Here is a 19465-nt window from a genome sequence, read left to right as displayed (position 1 = left end):
TCTCTAGCCAGCCTAATTGTTTATGAACATTTTAAACTTGTTGTAAATGTTTTTGATTTGATTGCTGTTCAAAATAACAGCTAGTACAACTAAGAACTTATCATTCATTGTTATTTTGCTCAAGTATTAAAAAAAAATTTTTAAGTTTATTTCACTTCAAAATACTTAAAGGCTGAATTGTGGAAAAAAATTGTCACAATTTTATAATTGAAAGTTTTGTTCTGCATCCTGCTCTCAATTGACTGAATTTAGTATAGAAGCAATATTCAATCATCGATAGTTAACATCTTGCATCTCCAGGTATATAGATCAGACCCTGTCAATCCGCTGAAGCTGATCATCTGAATAAACTGAACTCAGACTTTCAGTATTAATTAAAAACCACGAACCACATATACGGCTTAAGTGGATGAGAAAAAAAAAGAGCATTTCTAGTTGTAATTGCAGAGATTTATCAGTCAACAATTAAGAATATCACTACATTTAAAAATGGCCCAAAGATATTTATAGCATGACTTAAAGTTTGAAAATACTTTGATGCATAATTGGGCAAAACAAAGTCATAATTTCCTCGATAGTGTCCCTTCTCCATCCAGTTTATGATTCATAAGGATGACTCTAGAAGTTGCCAATACTCTTCGACAGGTAACATCTTGCATCTCCAGATGGTTAACAGTCCCTGTCCCTCCGATAAAGTTGATCTTCTAAAGAAACTTAATCCTGAGTACTAGTATACTGAAGTCGAAGTCACCATCAACATTTGGGGCCTCAGTGGATAAACCAAATGAGCATTTTTGGGTATAGTGACAGATGAAAAAGTCATTAAGTGAAAAGTATCTAAATTTAAAAAAAAAATCAAAGATTGATCCAGCCTGCTTGCTTGTTTCTAAAAACACTTTATAATTCATCCCACTCAAAAATACTTTGATGCAGAATTGAGGAAAAAAGTCACAATTTTATAGATTTTTCTTCTCCATTCAACTAATGATTCATTAGAATCAGTCCAGAAGTTGCCAATACTCTTCGACAGATGACATCTTGCATTTCCAAGTGGTTAGCAGTTCCAGTCCTTCCGACAAAGTTGATCCTCTTAATAAACTGAATCCTGAGTTGTAGTATACTGTAGTAGAAGTCAATATCAACATTTGAGGCCTAAGTGGGTAAACGAAATGAGCATTGTTTGGTATAATGACAGATAAATCAGTTAATAATTGAAAAGTGTCCAAATTAAAAGAATAATAAGATATTTACCCGGCCTGGTTGTTTGTTTACCAAAACACTTTATAATCCATTCCACTGAACATTACTTTGATGCAGGATTGAGGGAAAAAGTAACAGTTTCATAAGTGATATTTCTTTTCCAATCAACTTACGATTCATTAGAATCAGTCCAGAAGTTGCCAATACTCTTCGACAGATGACATCTTGCATCTCCAGGTGGTTAACATGCTCTGTCTTTCCAATAAAGTTGATCCTCTAAATAAACTTAATCCGGAGTTGTAGTATACAGTAGTAAAAGTCACTATCAACATTTGAGGCCTAAGTGTATGGAAAAAATAAGAATTTGTAGGTGCATAAGAGCTAGAGCAATTTATTAAACAGCCTTAATATCCATTGCACTTTTGCTCAAAAAAAGAGTATTTAGAATTAGCTTTACTGATGATGTTGTTTCTTTTTCAATCAGCTCTTGATTGATTAAGAAGCTGCAATTATCCTTCATTAGGTGACATTTTGGATTTTCTGGTATTGAGCATTCTTCAATTCTTGCTTGGATGAAATTTACTTTTTAATTGAACAACTAAATCCACAATTTCAGTGCAAACAGTAGCCGTACTTGAGCACTCCCTTGAGAAAACTGCAGTTGATGTGGAAAGTACTGTTGCACATTACACCTGAAATGATAATTTTGAACAAAGTAAATAGAGCTTAAAATGAAAAGATGACTTGTCTTTTAAGAGGATAAAATGTTTATTGTGTAAAGCAATGTTTTTACTTATCTGACATACTATAGGTTAATCCATATTAACCCTGTCAAGCATCGAGTATACTAGGCACTAACTCTTCGATGACCGTATGAAACTAATAAGTTTTTATTCTCATATTATATTTAATATAAATGAGTACAAATCAAAAGATTCGGTTTTAATACCGCAACACTTGCCGAAAACGTAAATAAACGTAAAGCGCGTTTTCCACTGCCCTACTTCAGCTGTCTGCTGGCTTGCGAGATGCTGCCAACTTTCGAGCAGCAAAATTGATGTGTCACATATATAGATATACTCCAGTACATGTTTTGTATGAGCATGAAATCTTGCAATATAACATTAATTTATTAATAAATAAATCATACCTTTTATCACCATGATGATCAATAATGATTTTAGAAACTTATTATAACTTTGCAAGGCCCGAGCTTATTGAAATATTGGGAAAATATTCGTTTACCTGAGGTAACATTAAATTGCCATTTATTGCTTAAATAATGGCTTAAAAATTATTTTATCACTGTAATTATGCTTATTCTAGTTTATTATGATTTTTAAATGCCTAAATTAAATTTTTTTTTAATATCACTTTTTTTCACTTTTTTGTAATTTTGAATTTCGCGGCTGATATTATGCCACAATGTACAACACTGGTGAGTACATCCACATGAGAAAAACAATTGCTAGCATTACTGCACACATTAGCGTTCCTCTTACTTCCTCGAAGTTTTCCTCCATTAACTATGTGAAGAACGTCATTAAGTCAAAAATCACTTCAATCACGAATGAAAAAGTTGTAAAAGAAGAAAACACAATAAAAATCAATTATTGCATTTGTACAGTACAAAAAATTTTTTTTTAATTTTTGAATGAATTAATATACATTAAGTAAAAATTAACATAAAAAATAAGTAACGTACTACACCATAACATGCAGTAATCGAATTTCTAATTTTGGGACCATTCGTAGCAGAGTAGGTAAGGGCCTTGACTAGTGTGCAGAAAATCCGGGCTTTAAATCTCTGTGGAAACTTTTTTTATTTTTTTTAAGAAATAAAATTCAAAATGTGTGGCGTGGTGATGTGATGTGGAGTAGAGGGTAACCGGAACTACGTCATGGGGGAAGGGGGGAAGAATCAAGCAAAATTCACTTCTGTCACTTTTTCTCAAGGTCAAAATCTGAAATTTCTGATTTACCCTAGCGCATAACGCGCCTCTAGAAGTATAACTTTAAAAATTACTACCTCGGGCAATAAAAAGTACTAAATAAATAAAAAAATAAAACTGACTGTTTTACCACTACAAAATATGAGAAAAATTTCTTAGTTTCTCAGTTAGTGTTTTTTTTTGACCGAGGCGTCAATTAAATTAAATAGTTTAGATGGCAATTTTACATTTATAAGGGTAAGTATAGGTGAGAATTTAATCAATGAAAAAATCTTTTATTGAATTTTTATTTTTATGTAAAAACGCGTACTCCTCAATTTCTTTCTCGCATAAAAGTAAGTGATTATGATTGTACAGATTAAGTTTAATTTATATGTTATGAATAAATAGATCTAATTAACCATTACTGAAGGTGGGTTATTATGCTTACATTAATTATTGGTATGGACGTACAATTATTTTTTATAAATGAGCAATATGTGAGCGCACGAGACTGTCAATATCCTATATTCATCTTCTCATGTTACATTAAATCTAACATCAATTAAATTAGTTTTTGAAATTAAAAAAAAGTCTTATTTACTCTATGAAATAAACTTCTTATTATAAATAGAGTATTTGAATTGAGGTCCATAAAATTATACACAAATAAATAGAATATTACCACAGACTGTCTAATTTTCTCAGGATAATAGTGATTTCAATGAAACACCAAAATCATCGTCACATGTCTTCAAGCTCCCATACGCTTTCAAATATTCCAACGGAGATTCAGAATTGCAACCCAAAGAACAAGCGTCAATATCCATCTGCAACTGTTTGCCCGATGAGTCTGGACAGCATCGTGCTAAATCCTCCGCGTATCCCTCAAGAAGAAAACAACCGGCAACTACAGGTGAAAAAACAGAAGAAAAACGGCCACTCAAAAAGAGCTCGTCCATGAATCTTCTTGAGTCATCAAGTACCAAGTTTCTACTCAAACGCAGTCAAAGTGAGTTAAATTTATTTGGTCTGAACGAAAAGGCGGCTCAGAGGCCTATATTCCATTCGTCATCGTCGATAGCTACGGTGGTGAATAATCACCACAAGCCGACTACGTGTGACAAATTCATACAGACGAGCATGAGGGCCTGCGATCGGGAGTCCATTGGTATTCAGGTCTCTGTACTTACAGTAAGTTTATTCCTTAAATAATTTTATTTATTTCTTTTGATTAAAGTTCTTCAGCTCAATATTCTTTTGATTTCGTATAAGTTTATTCTAAATAAACCTTTTAATACATTTTTGGCGTTAATTTGCTTTATTTGATTCAATGAATACATTTTTAGTTTAATAATTTTTAAGCTAAAGAGTATTATTTTCAGGAGGAAGAAAAGCTGCCACCATTGACACGAGCGACGAGCTTAGCCCCACGATCGGTAAAACCGATCGTTAAAAGTGCATATAATATACTACATCCAAAAGCACCGTGCGTCAGAAAAAAGTCAGAAGAAGAGGATCAAAATAAAAAGGAAACGGATAGTAGTTTTGATTCTTCTAGAACCGTTTCATTGACACCTCACGCTGATAATACAGAAAACGTAACAGGCCAAGCAAACAGTTTCGAGTATTTTCCAGGTAAATTTTGTCCTATTCAAGTGACTTCAAGCTTTGTTAATAAGACTAATGATGTGTCCCTCTTTTTTGCATTACGCTCAGGTCACATTTATGAAAATGTACCTAATGTTAGCTCGAGTCACGTGTCAACGATTGACACCAGGCGTTCCAATTCGACAATGCCAAACACAAGCTCGAGCATAGATGAAAAACTTTGGGGTGACTCGGACAGCCTTGTACGTGATCTCGAGCGAAGCGTCAGTATACTAAAGAGCCTTCTAGATGCGAACAAGTTTAACAAACCGGTCAAAAGTCGGCTAATTCATCATGTAGTCAAACGGTTACGTAACGCTCAGTACGCGGAAAATGACACAATTGAACACAATTTGGAAGACAATGTACCTTGGAATCCAGATGACGCTAGAAGTAAGGTTTATAGAGCGGAGATCATACAGGCATTAGTGAAAAACACGACGGATTCGTCGGATGATTGGAAACCAGCAAGGGAACAGAAGAAGAAAAACTTAAAGAAGCTCGCGCCGACCAAAGAGGCGCGGGACATGAAAGAAATTATAAATATGTCTGGTGAGTTTTTTTTTGTGTTGTTTTAAATTTCTTTTTACTTGATTACTTACAATACTATATTACACACCTAGTGAGCAAGGTTAACAATGTCTTAGATTTTATGTGAAAAAACGCCAGAGATGAAGCCAAGGGTAGATAAGGTGGCTTGGGCATTTGGTGCCGTTCCAAGCGAGGGTCTTTTCAAGGTTCTATAGATTATGAAAATTTTCTTTGTTCATTGTCATGATAATTGAATATCCAAATCACGTGTTCAAATTCAAGAATTTTATTGGCCTAAAAAGTTATTAAATATCGATAAAAACAATTACTTATTAATTTTAATTTGCGCGTGCGCAAAAGACAGTAAATCGCTTTTCTCATAATTTTCTTGAAACCCACGCGGCTTACATATAATTTTCACAATTCTAACAGATTATACATAAATGAAAAAGGTACAAATGCATTTTTCATTTGTAGAGGTTTGTGAGTTACGTACAGAGTTAGTCGTTTTATGTATAAGATTGCTATAAGATTGCTTGTTAAATTAGTTAGTTTTTCGTAACGATTTTCAGAAAAATAAAGTGGCTGACTCTAGTATTTTTTCTATTCCAAATTAATTGGGCATACTTTATTTACACAATTTCAAAATTTCAAAGATTTTTATCATTCCTGTAAAAATCACCCAAGCCACCTTAACATTAAATCTAATGCATTTTTTAACCTCCGAACGTGGTAGTCAGCAGGCCCAAGCAACTTTTTTTCAGTCATTACCTACAAGCTGATACTTCGCTGCAGATGCCTTCATCTTGAGGAGTCGCAACAACTTTTTTTTGTTGCAAAAAGTCTTAAATATGTAGCGTTTTCACACCTTCAGCCCTCAAACTTGTCGATTTAGCGAGTATACCTTCTTTTATTATCAACCACTTGATTTTAATTGTAATCGTAAGATTTTGATAGTTAAAAGAAGGAAACAAACTTAGTCGACCAAATGGCCACTGCAATTGAAGCTTGTAGATGATAAAAAAACGATACTATCGAAATTACAACATATTGCGCCTGTCCGGCGCTTCAATTGCAGTGGCCATTTGGTCGACTAAGTTTGTTTCCTTCTTTTAACTATCAAAATCTTACGATTACAATTAAAATCAAGTGGTTGGTAATAAAAGAAGGTATACTCGCTAAATCGACAAGTTTGAGGGCTGAAGGTGTGAAAACGCTACATATTTAAGACTTTTTGCAACAAAAAAAGTTGTTGCGACTCCTCAAGATGAAGGCATCTGCAGCAAAGTATCAGCTTGTAGGTAATAACTGAAAAAAAGGTGCCTGGCCCCGCCAACTATGGTGTGTATACTATTTTTCACCAATCCAGCGCCGGGTGGCCTCCAATCGGCGCTGTATGGTGAAAAAAAAAAAATTATTAATAATAATAAAAAATACAAGCAGTTTATTGATTTTCTATTTTTTTTTTTTTCTTTGGTTTGTTGGCTTTTTTTTTGAAGCTACAATTGAAAGTAGCAATAGCGACAATTTTGATAGAAATATAGATCAAACTGAAATGGATGGGAGAAAAGCTAGAATGGGGTTGAGAACAGATGACTGCTCTAGACGGGGTAGGTTTAATACACCAACTAACAAGAGTGAGAGTTCAGAGTGTTTTTTGCCTCAACGTGGACGCAAAAAAAATAAAATGCTTAAAGACGTATTCATTACTTCTACATCAAATAGCTCAGCGCAAGATCAGAATAGGGTTCTTTTGGACGCTGTTGTTAATAACAGGTAAAAAAATTTCAATATTGTTACTTGGTTCTTCGAAATTGTAAGATCGATTAAACTTTTTAACAATTGTTGCCATTAATTTTATTACTAGGCAAAGTCCAATTGAATCGAGTAGCGAAGCAGGCAATAGTGTGAACTGGCGTCTTCCAGTCACGGCGTCTGAACGCAAATATGAGATACGACAACGCGACATTAGTACTTTAGATTCAATTGACAGCAAGGTCGTCAACTATGTTGAAATGGAAAAACGCAACCAGCTGATTTGGATAACTAACGAGATCACCCATTTGTCCAACCTTAAAAAACTCCTTGAGCAAGAGCCTAAAAGTAAAACCGAGCGCTCGTCGAATTCTTCAACACCTAAAAGCAAGCCATCTGACTTAAAGCCACTAAAATCTCTACCTGCATCTCGTGATCACTATTATTTGCAAAACGTCAATGAAAGCCAGCTAAATAGGAATTGGTCATCGCATTGTAATCTGATAAAATGTCCACTTTCGGCAATGAGCGCTAATGTAAGGCGGTTAAAAAAACGCAACAGCTGCACGCAAACTGACTCCGACAATTCGTTTGCCTACTCAAAATCTAGTAGTGAAATCGTGTCGGCTAGAATTCAGAACCCCAACACAAAACTAACTAACGTTTGCGTGCAGACTTCAGGAATCCTGCCGCAGGTGAGCACAGTCTGCCAAGTTTACCAATTTCAACCAAATTATCCTTGTGTGGGTAGTGAGCGAGCTTGTCCACAATGTCTGTTTAAGAATCCACCAGTACCACTGTATCAATTACACAGTAGTAACAATGCTGAGTGTATGAAAAATGACTTAGAAGGCGCCAAGGAGGTATTCAATCATTCCAGTGCTCGACAACTCAAGTGTGCTTGCAAAACTGACTGTGAGAGTAAAACAGATGGAATCCCTAATTACACTACAGCTGCAAATGAAACTTGCAACCACCATTATTGTGAAGACTCTACGTGTTCGTGCAGCAGGTGTCGACTAACTGGATCCTTGGAGACGAGTCAGTCGCAAAAAGACTGCGATTGCGAGGACAAAAAAATTGTTCATAATTTCGAGTGTATGCATATCAAAAAACTGCCAATGAAGGAGCTACTGGATAAAGCTACTGGTACGACGGACCTCGTTTGCCAGTGTACAAAATCGAAAGGGGCGCAGATGTCGCAAAGATTAGATTGTAGCTATCACTCAAACAAAAAGTCTTCTCCGTACTTTTTGAATGTTCCCAGTGAAGAAGTCAAGAACCATCAGGAAATACACAACTGTAGAATCAACCCAAAAGATCGTGAAAAATCATCTCTCAGGTAAAAACTGGTTAATGCACATGTATGTATATTACGGTTCATGTAAATTTTTGTCAGTGATATATAAAAAAAATTAAGTATATCAACGAACCTCAGATCATATTTACTTAAAAGTAAATGATATTAGATGGGTAAATTCAGCATATAATAAGGAATTTTCTGCGACTACAACGAAAATTGTTGGAATCGCTTTGTTTCGTGATAAAAATACATGAAATAATCGTTTTAGGGTATAATCGTGCAGAATTTTTTTATTGTACAATTAGCGAAAATTGATCGAATTTTTTCTTCAACTTACGCTTATAACTTTTTTTTGGGGCATCGTATTAAAAAAATAGCTAAGAATACTTTGCTTCTACACTAGGCATTAGATTCCTCAACTTTTGTCAGATTAGCGGCAGATATTTTTTGCCTCATCTGTACCCCAGCTCTTGGCCTAACATTCATTTAGCCCACCGTTCGGAAAACAGTATAGCACGTCAAAGTGTTCGACTAGAATTTTTTTTTTTTTATTGTTAATCTATGTAAAAAGTATTAACTTATTACATACATACATATAAAAAATATTATAATACTCAAAAGCTTTATTTAGGAATAATTGTTTGATAAATTAAATCTACAGGAATATTTATTTAATAAATTATAGATTTTTTTGTTAAAGAATCTGTAACATAAAATTTGATTAAAATTCTTGTATACAGTTTCATGTTCATTTAATTAACGTAACAGCTTAGTAATCTTGGGAACTTAAGGAAATACAGTAATAAATATTCTAAAATTTTTAACAGAAATAATAATAAAATTTATTCATTACGGAATGGAAGGGAAAACAAACTTTAAAATAAAACCAAACGAAATTCGGCACCCGCCTTCCTTTTTACAATACAATAATATTACGACTGTATCGAAACTATTGGAACATAGTAATATAAAAAAATACTTTTATTTAAGAATTTTAATGATTTAATTTTACTAGTTTGGGATGCGTTTTAATACGTGACGAACTTCTAGATGTATTTTCGAGTCTTGCGCGTCTCGAGATTTCCACTGAAGAAAATAACAAACATGAAGTCTTACTTTATCAAGTACTCTATGTGTTCCGAACACCTTAGATCAAGTAAATGTGGTTTAATCTATTGCCAATATTCTTTTTTAAACATTCTCTTAAGATGCAACCGTTATTTTTATCAGTTTTGTCAGCTGCAAATTCTACTACAAAAATTTTGTAATCAGTTAAAATGATGGAATCTGATAGCACTTTTAAATTTCTCAACTCTATGTCACGACCCACACGGTATGCTTTAAGGGATATTAATAAGTCACTATTATCTTGCAGCACTTTATCCCCTCGAGTTGAACTTTTTAAACAAATTTCACAGTTAAATTTTATATCGCATTTTGTAAATTAAGTATCCAACCACATACTTCATCTCACATTTTTAGAGGGTAAAATTTTTACGGATATCAGTTTTATTAATACTATCATCGTTTATATTTTCACAATCATCATTACCACCGCCATCATCCGAAAAACTAGCATCTAAGTAAAAAAAATCGTTAACATTACAAGAATCAGCAGGTACCTCGACATCGCGTTCATCAATTTGTTTGTCTTTGTTCAATTCCGATATTTTAGTCAATAAGTTGATTGATTCATCCGGCTCACAGTTTGCTCCGGGAGTTGGGTGAAGCAAAGTTGGGCGAATACCTCACTGCAGAAAACTGATTCTTTAAAGTATGTTGATTTAGTTTTTATGTCAGCAAGTAGCGTCGATCTTTTTTTTTTTTTTTTTTTTTTTTCTTCAATCATCTCATAACATGAGGAAACAGTTTATAGCTAAAGCTAAATTTACGAAACAATCTAAAACTATTGACCTATGATCGTTTAGTTGCGTAATTTTACTAATGTAAGACAAGTCGTCGCGTTAAGTTAGCTCTACTCTTGTATTATAATCACTTAAGCCACGTTTCAAGGGGTTGGGACCGTTCGGATAACGCGCATTCATACAATCAAATAAATCGTTCATCATTAGCAAAAAATTTGCTGTCGACACCCACATACGATTTTTTACTTCACCCGTACTCCATCCTGTCAACAATGCTTTTACAACAGACGCGCTCAAAACTTGTACAGCTATTTTAACACTCGTTCGTTCAAAGTTATTAAGATTGAGATGTTTATCAGTCGATTTCGGTACTTCTTTACAAGATTTTCCACGTTTGAGTGCCCTGAGTTCTCGAATAGCACTCCAAGAAATGATTTCAAACTCAATAACGTAATCATGACTAATCAAGTTGTCTTGCTAACATTTAAACGGATAATGATAATCGACAGCAAAATAAATTCTTCGTTCAAACATTTGAAGATACGGTTTATCTGAAGTTATTCTAAGCATCTGTGCCGTGCTTTGATTACCAGATATTTGATCGTACACCATTGAGGATTCTCTATGAGGATCCGTTTCCCTCGGATGTGTAACGACTTCGTATATACATGTTTTTTAGCTATATATAGAGCAATTTTTGATAGTCGAAATACTCTGGACACATAATACATTGTTAAAGTTTACTGATTCGTAGAAAATTTTGTATACAGTGGTTTTTAAGGTTGCTGATCACGAATCTGAGGTCGGATTCGTCAATTTCAAGATGACGGGTCCAAGATGGCGGACGAAACTTTAAAAAATCAATCGAATCGTACCAAACTTAGTATACGGGGGTTTTTGGGGTCGCTGATTACGAATCTAAAGTTAAATTTGCCAACTTAAAAATGGCGGATCCAATATGGTGGATAAAATTTTCAAAAATTAACCCATTTCAACCAAACTTGGTATACGTTGGATTTTGGGGTCGGTTATCACGAATCTAAAGTTAAATTTTCCAAAGTAAAAATAGTGGATCCCAGATGTCGGACAAAATTTAAAGCTTATTGTATCAGTATGTAAAACGAATATTTATTACCTGCTAGTATCCATTACATATCTGTTTATTTATGTTATTATTTATGTTTGCATATGTGAATTTAAGCTTATTCCAAGTGTGATTTTTGTTACATTGAATTAAAAAGTTTAAAGAGTGTGAGAATATCAAATTATTGTTCTTTTGACGCTTCTTTTTTTGAGAGTTATAATTGAGCGTATTAGTTTATCATTACTTATTTCATGTAAATATACATAACCACTTCAATATTTACGTATATGTGGTGCATTATTGAGTATGTGCTGATCTGCAAAACTATAGGAAACTTATCTCTTGAATAATATATTTATTATATTTTTTGCCATAATTTTCGACACAACAGTTTATTTATGTGCATTAATAATTATGTCAAAATAAATGTTGATAAATATACATATTGGTAAAATGTTTTTATTTTTCCTCATTCTTGTTATAACTATTTAACAAAACAGATTAAAGCCGGTTTATTCCGATAATGAATCATCACTCTCATCCTCTACTGAGCTATCAGTCTCGTAATCCTCCATTAATGCCTCAATGATATTTTCCTGATGAAGGGAGTCACTCCTATACTTTCAATATCTAATATTAGCAGAGCTTTTATTTCATTTGTTAAAATGTGGCTTATTTTTGGTATATCTCGAGATAACGAGAGATATGGATCAGAATTAAGTAGCAACCTGTTAAATACATCTGTGTTTGTTGTGATCCTTCAATTATACAAATATTATCATGTAAATGCTTGCACTTATCTAAAGTTAGTCTTAAATTCAATTTTACCTTTACGTTTTTCGTGAAACTATGCTAAACATAAAATTAATAAATTTATAATAACTTACAATTCGAACTGTAATATGACTTTATAGAGATTTCCGTACCCGTTATCCTCGAAATCTCATCTACATTACCGAAAAACTTTCTTGCGGTGTTACCGCTGCTTGTATTTCCTGATTCTTGGGTTGGAGCATCTACCAATGTACTAAGCTCTTTTCGAAGATTATCTTGGATCTCTTTTTTTATTTTTTCTTCATCATCTTTTTTAACCTATTATAAGAAATATTATCTAAATATTTATTGTTGAATCAAGATAATATTTAACCAAATTATTATTATTATTTAAACAATAATTAATTTGGGAAAAATTTCTATGTACACAATTTGTTCCAGTAAAAGATATGTTCTACGTTATGGAATAAGGTAAAGGGCCCATCTATGAGACAATTTTAAAATCGGTACCTATGCATGAGACACCCAGTTTAATTTATATACGTAATACTTAAACATGAAAAGAAATTTTTTTTAATATCATTATAATATAATCTTTTGAATAAACAAATATTTTAAAGAACTTCAAACGTTATTAAATAATAAAGAATTTTATTGTAAGACCCTGTCTCATACATAGGTACAATGTGAAAACATAACCTCAAACATGTGTTGTCCCTATTAAGAGACACTCAAGACGCATTTAAATAACATGGGTGTCTCATAGTAACGGACGTGTGTCTCATACACAGGGCCCTACAGATTCAATGTGTCTCATTAATAGGTGCATTTCCATCCTGTTTATATTTGTTTATAAAATTATTTTTTAACGTTTTATTTGAATTTAAAAATTATAATATTATTCGTAATGATCTAATGCTTTCATTGATACCAAAACTTGATATATTTCCGCTCATAGAGAGTGTACATTAATTTAATAGCAAAAAAAGTGGTAAAAAACTGTCTCATAGATGGGCCCTTTACCTTATGTGGTATACGATCATGAACTCTTGTACACATTATGAAACCATTATGTTACAAATCATGAGTTTAAAATAAGTTTCAAGTGTCGTACAAAAGATAAAATGTAGGTAATTGCTTATTAATATTTCTCTACTTACTGACCAAACTTGCAGTTCTATTCGATATGAAATATGAAGAACTACTTCCATCAATCGAATATTCGCATGAAGCACCGAGAATCTATAATTTAGTGCTTTTACGTCTACTGCTACTTCAGTAATTCTATCAATATCGTTAAAATGGGAAATTGTTTTTGTAAAAATAAAACACCGTTGACTCGATGAGTCGTTTAAAGCACCACACACCTGAAAATAGATAATAATAAAAAAATGTAATTTTGAATCACCCTAACAATGTATATAATCATCTATATACATATGAATATATATACATTTTCCAAGTAACATATACACTCATAGAAAATTGTTGCTTCTCAGAAAGGCCTTTAATCAGTGTATTTATCTATTAATATTGCAAACCTTGCCATCAACCATAGTTAGGAGCATATTTATAGTGACTACAAATCCATTAATAGAAATTTTTTGGAATTCATTTATTTGTTGCAACATACTTTGTTCGACTTCTTTACACAGTTCAACAGTTTCCTTCGCGTATTTAATCATAATAGGCCGACAAAATTTGGTGAAGATGGTTTTGGATTTTGCCATAAAATAGTACCCTTTGTTTTGTGCATGAGCTTTAACGGCACAAGTGATACACAAAAAAGATATTGTGTGACTGCACTCTCAATTTCAGTCTTTTGTCTGTATCCATTCACATGACTACCATCAAATACATACTTCAAATACAACACGAGCTCCTCATTATCATTTGACTTTATACATAAAAATTTACACAGCCTCTGCACTGTGTGTTATAGTAGCCTCTGCAGTGTAACCTCACATGTACTCTCCGAAATACTAATGTCTTCTGTATAAGCTTCATTTTTGGCTTGTAAAACCTGAGGAAAATAGATTGATGAACAATAATTGTGTCTTCTTACATGAAATTACACGTACATTCACCATGTATGAATGTTATGTGTAAAATCTACTTATATTATTTTAAGTAAGATGTATATTCCAAGAAAAATCTGATGAAAAGTTTCGAAAGTAATAAAATTATTCTTCCGTTATGAGTTGTCATGTGTTTTTGAAGTAGCATTATTCGTAGTAGCGTGTTACCCTTTTTATACGATGGGTATATATTATGTCTAACTTGTAATTCTGTAAGCCTGACCCTTAAGTACGCTGTTTTGGTTAAATTTGCACCCAGTATCAGTAGAACAGCCTCTTCCGGTGCTATTGCTCTGCTTTCAGGTTATTGTCTTTTTTTAATTTTTTCCTTGCAAGTGCAAAGCATTCATCATTGTCAACGCTATCATTAGGAGCCAAAACTTGTCTTTCACGGCTTCTCTGTGGTGATTCTGAATAGGTAGTGCAAGGTCGACCCGCTGTACCATCTATACATTATTTCTTATTATTACATTATACAACGCCAGAGATACAAGTAATTCTCATTTTACACATAATTTGTGATTGTCCATATTTAACGTGATTACTTTATGAAAACAGCCATTTTATCTAATTACATGCAACTACAAGAAGTATGGGATGCTGTGAGAGGGGTACATTTTCAGACATTGGTATATTTCAAATTACAAGTCGTCGAAAATAATTATACAGCTCCTCAAAAGTGTTATTTTACATCAGCCAATGTCAGTTATCTAAGACACTTTACGCATAAAAAAACTTATTTACATCTTCAATTAAGACTTTCGGAACAACACTAGTCGTGTTACTTTTGACCGTGTACTCATGGACAAATCTGAATGACTATTGCAATAAGCCTCTAAATTTAAATTGTAGTTAGTATGATCAATCAAAGAATAAAATTGTATTTGCACTTAATTACAATAGATATGATATATAAATCTTGGCGAATGTAGACAAGAAATTATTACATGCAAATTAACGTATATTTTACCACTGCAAGGGAAAGATCTGAGCAGGGAACTGTTTGACTGTCTCCATAAATCGATTGTGTAAATAATAAGAATGTAACAGATAACAATTTATTATTAAATTAAACAGCATTTTTTTCATTATTAATAATTCAAAAGTAGATAGTAAGAAATTGACGAACTAATGTAATAAATCGATCGGGAATTTCGCACATGTGTTCTTCGATGATTGTATTTGCACTTCTAAAAGTTTCGTTGCTTTTTGGATTCCAACGATGTAGGAAACAACTGCAACAATAACTAATTCATACACTGTGGAAATGCATACATTTATATACAGTGCAATATTGATCGATCCGAAAAATTTTTGCATGTACACGAAATAATCGATTGTAAATTATTTTTGCTGCTCGATGGATTCGGAGATGTAAATATAGGCCTCTAATAATATATACAGCAAAAAACGACAGCTTCGTTGTTAAAAAATCACAAGTATATATCAATTATTCAATGGGCCGTATGTATTATTTTAACGACATATATTTCTCTAAGAACCTTTATAAATTTTATTGAATTCTTACGTGTTCGTAGACGTGCACTTTTTTCTCTGTGACTATGTTCATTGAAAGTAAATAGTCCATTAGCCCAATTCTCGTATCTATATAGTACATCCAAACAAGTTTTTTTGTTTTTTGGCAACTTATCCAATCTCTTTCATAAGTTGTTATAAAACTTATGGCGTAGCTGATTCTCCAGCTCTTGTCGCAAAAAAACACTGTCAACAAGGCCCCACTTTTTTATCAAATACTCGACGATACAAGTGTTTCGTTCTTCCCATGACAAACCCTTGCTATGATGCAATTCTGTAAAAATATCCTTAACAGTTAAACTTAAAACACTCATGATTTTATTATAGTCCCTAATTAATTCAGTTAAAGCATATTTTAGCTGCGCTTTACTACCGGGACTAGTATTCATCACATGCATAACTCTCCCATGTACATAAGAAACATGAAATAGTTTTTAAAATTACTAGTGTGGTGTCAGTTCCGGTGTATGGTTGTTGATGAAAGAAAACATATACGTTATTAAACAACAATAGTATTTTTTGTAATTAGCAAATAGCATTAAACAGAATGAAATGTACTGCCGTGAAAGTATATATAAATACGTGTCTATATATGTATATATATAGAACTATGCATATATAAACACACACATATATAATTAAGAACTTACCTTCAAATAATTATGATGAGTATAAGAGAACAATATCCCAATTTTTATACTCTATATGTTTCTTTAATCATAAGTTCAAGAAAATAAGACGATGAGGCTTAACCTTGCTAAACCTATTGGTACAAATACATATATATGTCTACGAACACATAAAAATATAGTTGTTCAGATAATGTGTGCCCAATTGGCCTCGAGCGCAATTCCGGATCAGCGCCACCAAACGGGAGAGCCAAGAACGTTTGGCCTGGACGACCACACTATTATTATACCTATATATTCAGAACGACACATACATGTAAAAATGTATATATATCGTTCTAAATATATATAGGTATAATATTAGTATGGTCGACCAGCCCAAACGTTCTTGGCTCTCCCGTTTGGTAGCGCTGATCTGGAGTTGCGCTCAAGGCCAATGATGGAATTTGTTATTCACAATTAGGTGTTTTTGAATTTTTACATTTATTATAAGACACACCAGCTTATATGTATATACACATATATATATATACATATACATGTAAATTATAAAATTGACATAGGTACATTCTAAAAATAACAAATAGCATCAACAGTCAATATCCTACTAAGTTATAGTGTTTAAACTCTGATAATTAAAAAAAACAACGAAATTCGGTATTTCACAGAAACCTGACGCAACATATATAGTATATATATATTAATGCGATCGAGTAAAGGGAAACAGATTCTTGTCGGACATTATCTGACGAACAATATAAGCCCAAAATTAATTTTTATTTGTCAAAATCCAGGGGAACCACGAATTTTGAGCATTTTTTATGCTTTTCAGACCAAAATATGCGATCGTATCAAGCTTTAAGAATCTTAAAAATTTGTAAATTTTTTTTTTTTGAAAATGTCAATGTTATTCTAAAAATAGCAAGAAAAATTTCTTTTTTATAATTTCGTGTAGTATGCGATAATATTTTTTAAAATGTATATTCGTTAATTCCAAAATTTTCTGAAACCATCTTGGATCCGCTATTTTTACTTTGGAAAATTTAACTTTAGATTCGTGATGAGTGACCCCGAAATCCAACGTATACCAAGTCTGGTTAAAATGGGTTGATTTTTGAAAATTTCATCCGCCATCATGGATCCGCCATTTTGAAGTTGGCAAATTTAACTTTAGGTTCGTGATTAGCGTCCCCGAAATCCAACGTATACCAAGTCTGGTTAAAATGGGTTGATTTTTGAAAATTTCATCCGCCATCATGGATACGCCATTTTGAAGTTGGCAAATTTAACTTTAGGTTCGTGATTAGCGTCCCCGAAATCCAACGTATACCAAGTCTGGTTGAAATGGGTTGATTTTTGAAAATTTCATCCGCTATCTTGGATCCGCCATTTTGAAGTTGGCAAATTTAACTTTAGATTCGAGATGAGCGACCCCAAAACCTCAGTATTCAATATTTTTTACGAATCAGTAAATTTTAACAACGTATTATGTGTTCAGAGTATTTTGACTATCAAAATTCGCTCTATATATAGCTAAAACACATATATACTCGAAGTAGTTACATATACAAGGGAAACGGATCATCATGGAGAATCCTCTTACGAACAAAATAAGCCCAAAATCAATTTTTTTGAGTTAAAATCCAGGGGAAGCACGAGATTTGAGCATTTTTTCAGCTTTTGAGACCACTGTGCGCCGCCTACCTTATAGGGAAAATAACTGAAATATCGAAAGAAAAAGCTGCGGACGTGAAATATGCCGATTTGGCCTTCCATGCAAAAAGAGTATATTCTATATTCTCTGCCGTTGGCGTAGGCATTACCCGATGTACACCGTGAGAAGGTTGCACGGTTGAGTTAGTGATTTAGCTGTTATGAAGTACAATTTCAGGAGAAAAAGATAAAAAGAATTTTTATGTATAGAGCGGAAATCGTCATTAGATAAAGTTTAGCGACCCTAACATATATTAGACGTTGTCACATACCCATATCAAAAAAATTTTTCGCACATAGGTTATAGAGTCTTGTGATTACGTAGGTTATATAATTATGTAAATGAACGTATAAGGTCATTTTAACATTGAATTAAGATTCCGTATTCTGAAGAACATATAGTCATCATTATCACAACCGCAGTTCTAGAAAAACATTTTCCCCCATAGGTTACACGGCCACGAGATAATGTTAGGAAGTTAACCCATCGTCTCAGTCGATTATGCTCCCAGCCGTTCACTGAAAAGCAAGCACCTTGCGCCGAGCTCGTGGCCAGAGCACGTGCCAAGATGCAGTTACTTTTATAATCTGTAATTAACTTTGCAATCAAGTTATATTTGTGTACTTAAATTTTATTACCGTTAATAACTAATCTTTAAGCTGACGAGTACGCGAGTATTTATTTCGCCTCTCAAGAATCCCGCTCCTAAAGCATCCAACAGATATGCTTCGTGCACGAATGAAATCCCGGAGCGAGCGACTAAGTACCGTAATAAATTGTTGTCAGCATCGACGAAACCAGTGAATTTCAAATGCCTTTTAGGTAACGTAGTGACCTCTTCGCTGCTTTCCAGTAAGATAGAAATCGTACTGGCTGAGTATGCTGACTGTATGAGATATGTCTGGACGTGTTCCTCTGGCCAGGTATAGCAGACTTTCGATGAGTTCTCGGTAAGGGGGTTTCTTCCTGTCTGACGATGACCATACACTACGTTTTCTCGGGTTAGCTGTATAACCAAAACCATGGAGGTTGTGACGAAGTAACAGTTCTCGATATTGTAATGTTTAAGGATAGCCATTATAAAATTCCCTTGGTTGATGCATATTCTGTCCTTTGTGATCTTGAAATTAAGTTCGAGGCAGCGCTTGATTTCGCTTAGGTCCTTGATCCTTGATGTGGCTCAGATGTGATTTGAGCTCTTCGATCGCGTTATAGTTTTTGATGAAGATAATCATGTCGTCCACGTCAAATAGGATGATCAATAAATGTTTGTTAGAGCCTTTTACATAAACGCAAGGATTGCTGGCAGTGGTTTTTGCTTCGAATTTCTCCAGCTTGCTATTTAGCCGCTTGTTCCGGACCCAGTCTGCTTGCTTCAGGCCGTAGAGAGCCTTTCTCATCTCAAGCACACATCT

The 19465-nt window shown here is 33.4% G+C and overlaps 1 protein-coding gene across 3 annotated transcripts in view; it reads left to right on the top strand.

Moving 5' to 3' along the window:
• Positions 1 to 19465, top strand: part of LOC106641867 (uncharacterized) — a 105748-nt gene that overhangs the window by 15068 nt on the left and 71215 nt on the right. For all 3 annotated transcript variants that reach the window (XR_016293419.1, XM_089597546.1, XM_089597547.1), the window contains 5 exons: positions 3840 to 4325; positions 4517 to 4769; positions 4851 to 5333; positions 6812 to 7088; positions 7180 to 8409. Coding sequence is in view for 2 of the 3 variants with exons in the window: in XM_089597546.1 (XP_089453672.1) it covers positions 3840 to 4325; positions 4517 to 4769; positions 4851 to 5333; positions 6812 to 7088; positions 7180 to 8409 (2729 nt within the window). In the remaining variant the exon portion in view is untranslated. The remainder of the gene's footprint in view (positions 1 to 3839; positions 4326 to 4516; positions 4770 to 4850; positions 5334 to 6811; positions 7089 to 7179; positions 8410 to 19465) is intronic.

The sequence above is a fragment of the Copidosoma floridanum genome, unplaced genomic scaffold (genome assembly GCF_036245765.1).
Source record: "Copidosoma floridanum isolate Cflo_tuat_1 unplaced genomic scaffold, Cflo_Japanese_pri ptg000033l, whole genome shotgun sequence".
Classification (NCBI taxonomy): Eukaryota; Metazoa; Arthropoda; class Insecta; order Hymenoptera; family Encyrtidae; genus Copidosoma; species Copidosoma floridanum.
Note: the sequence above shows the minus strand (reverse complement) of the source record. Positions and strands in the feature narration are given on the sequence as shown.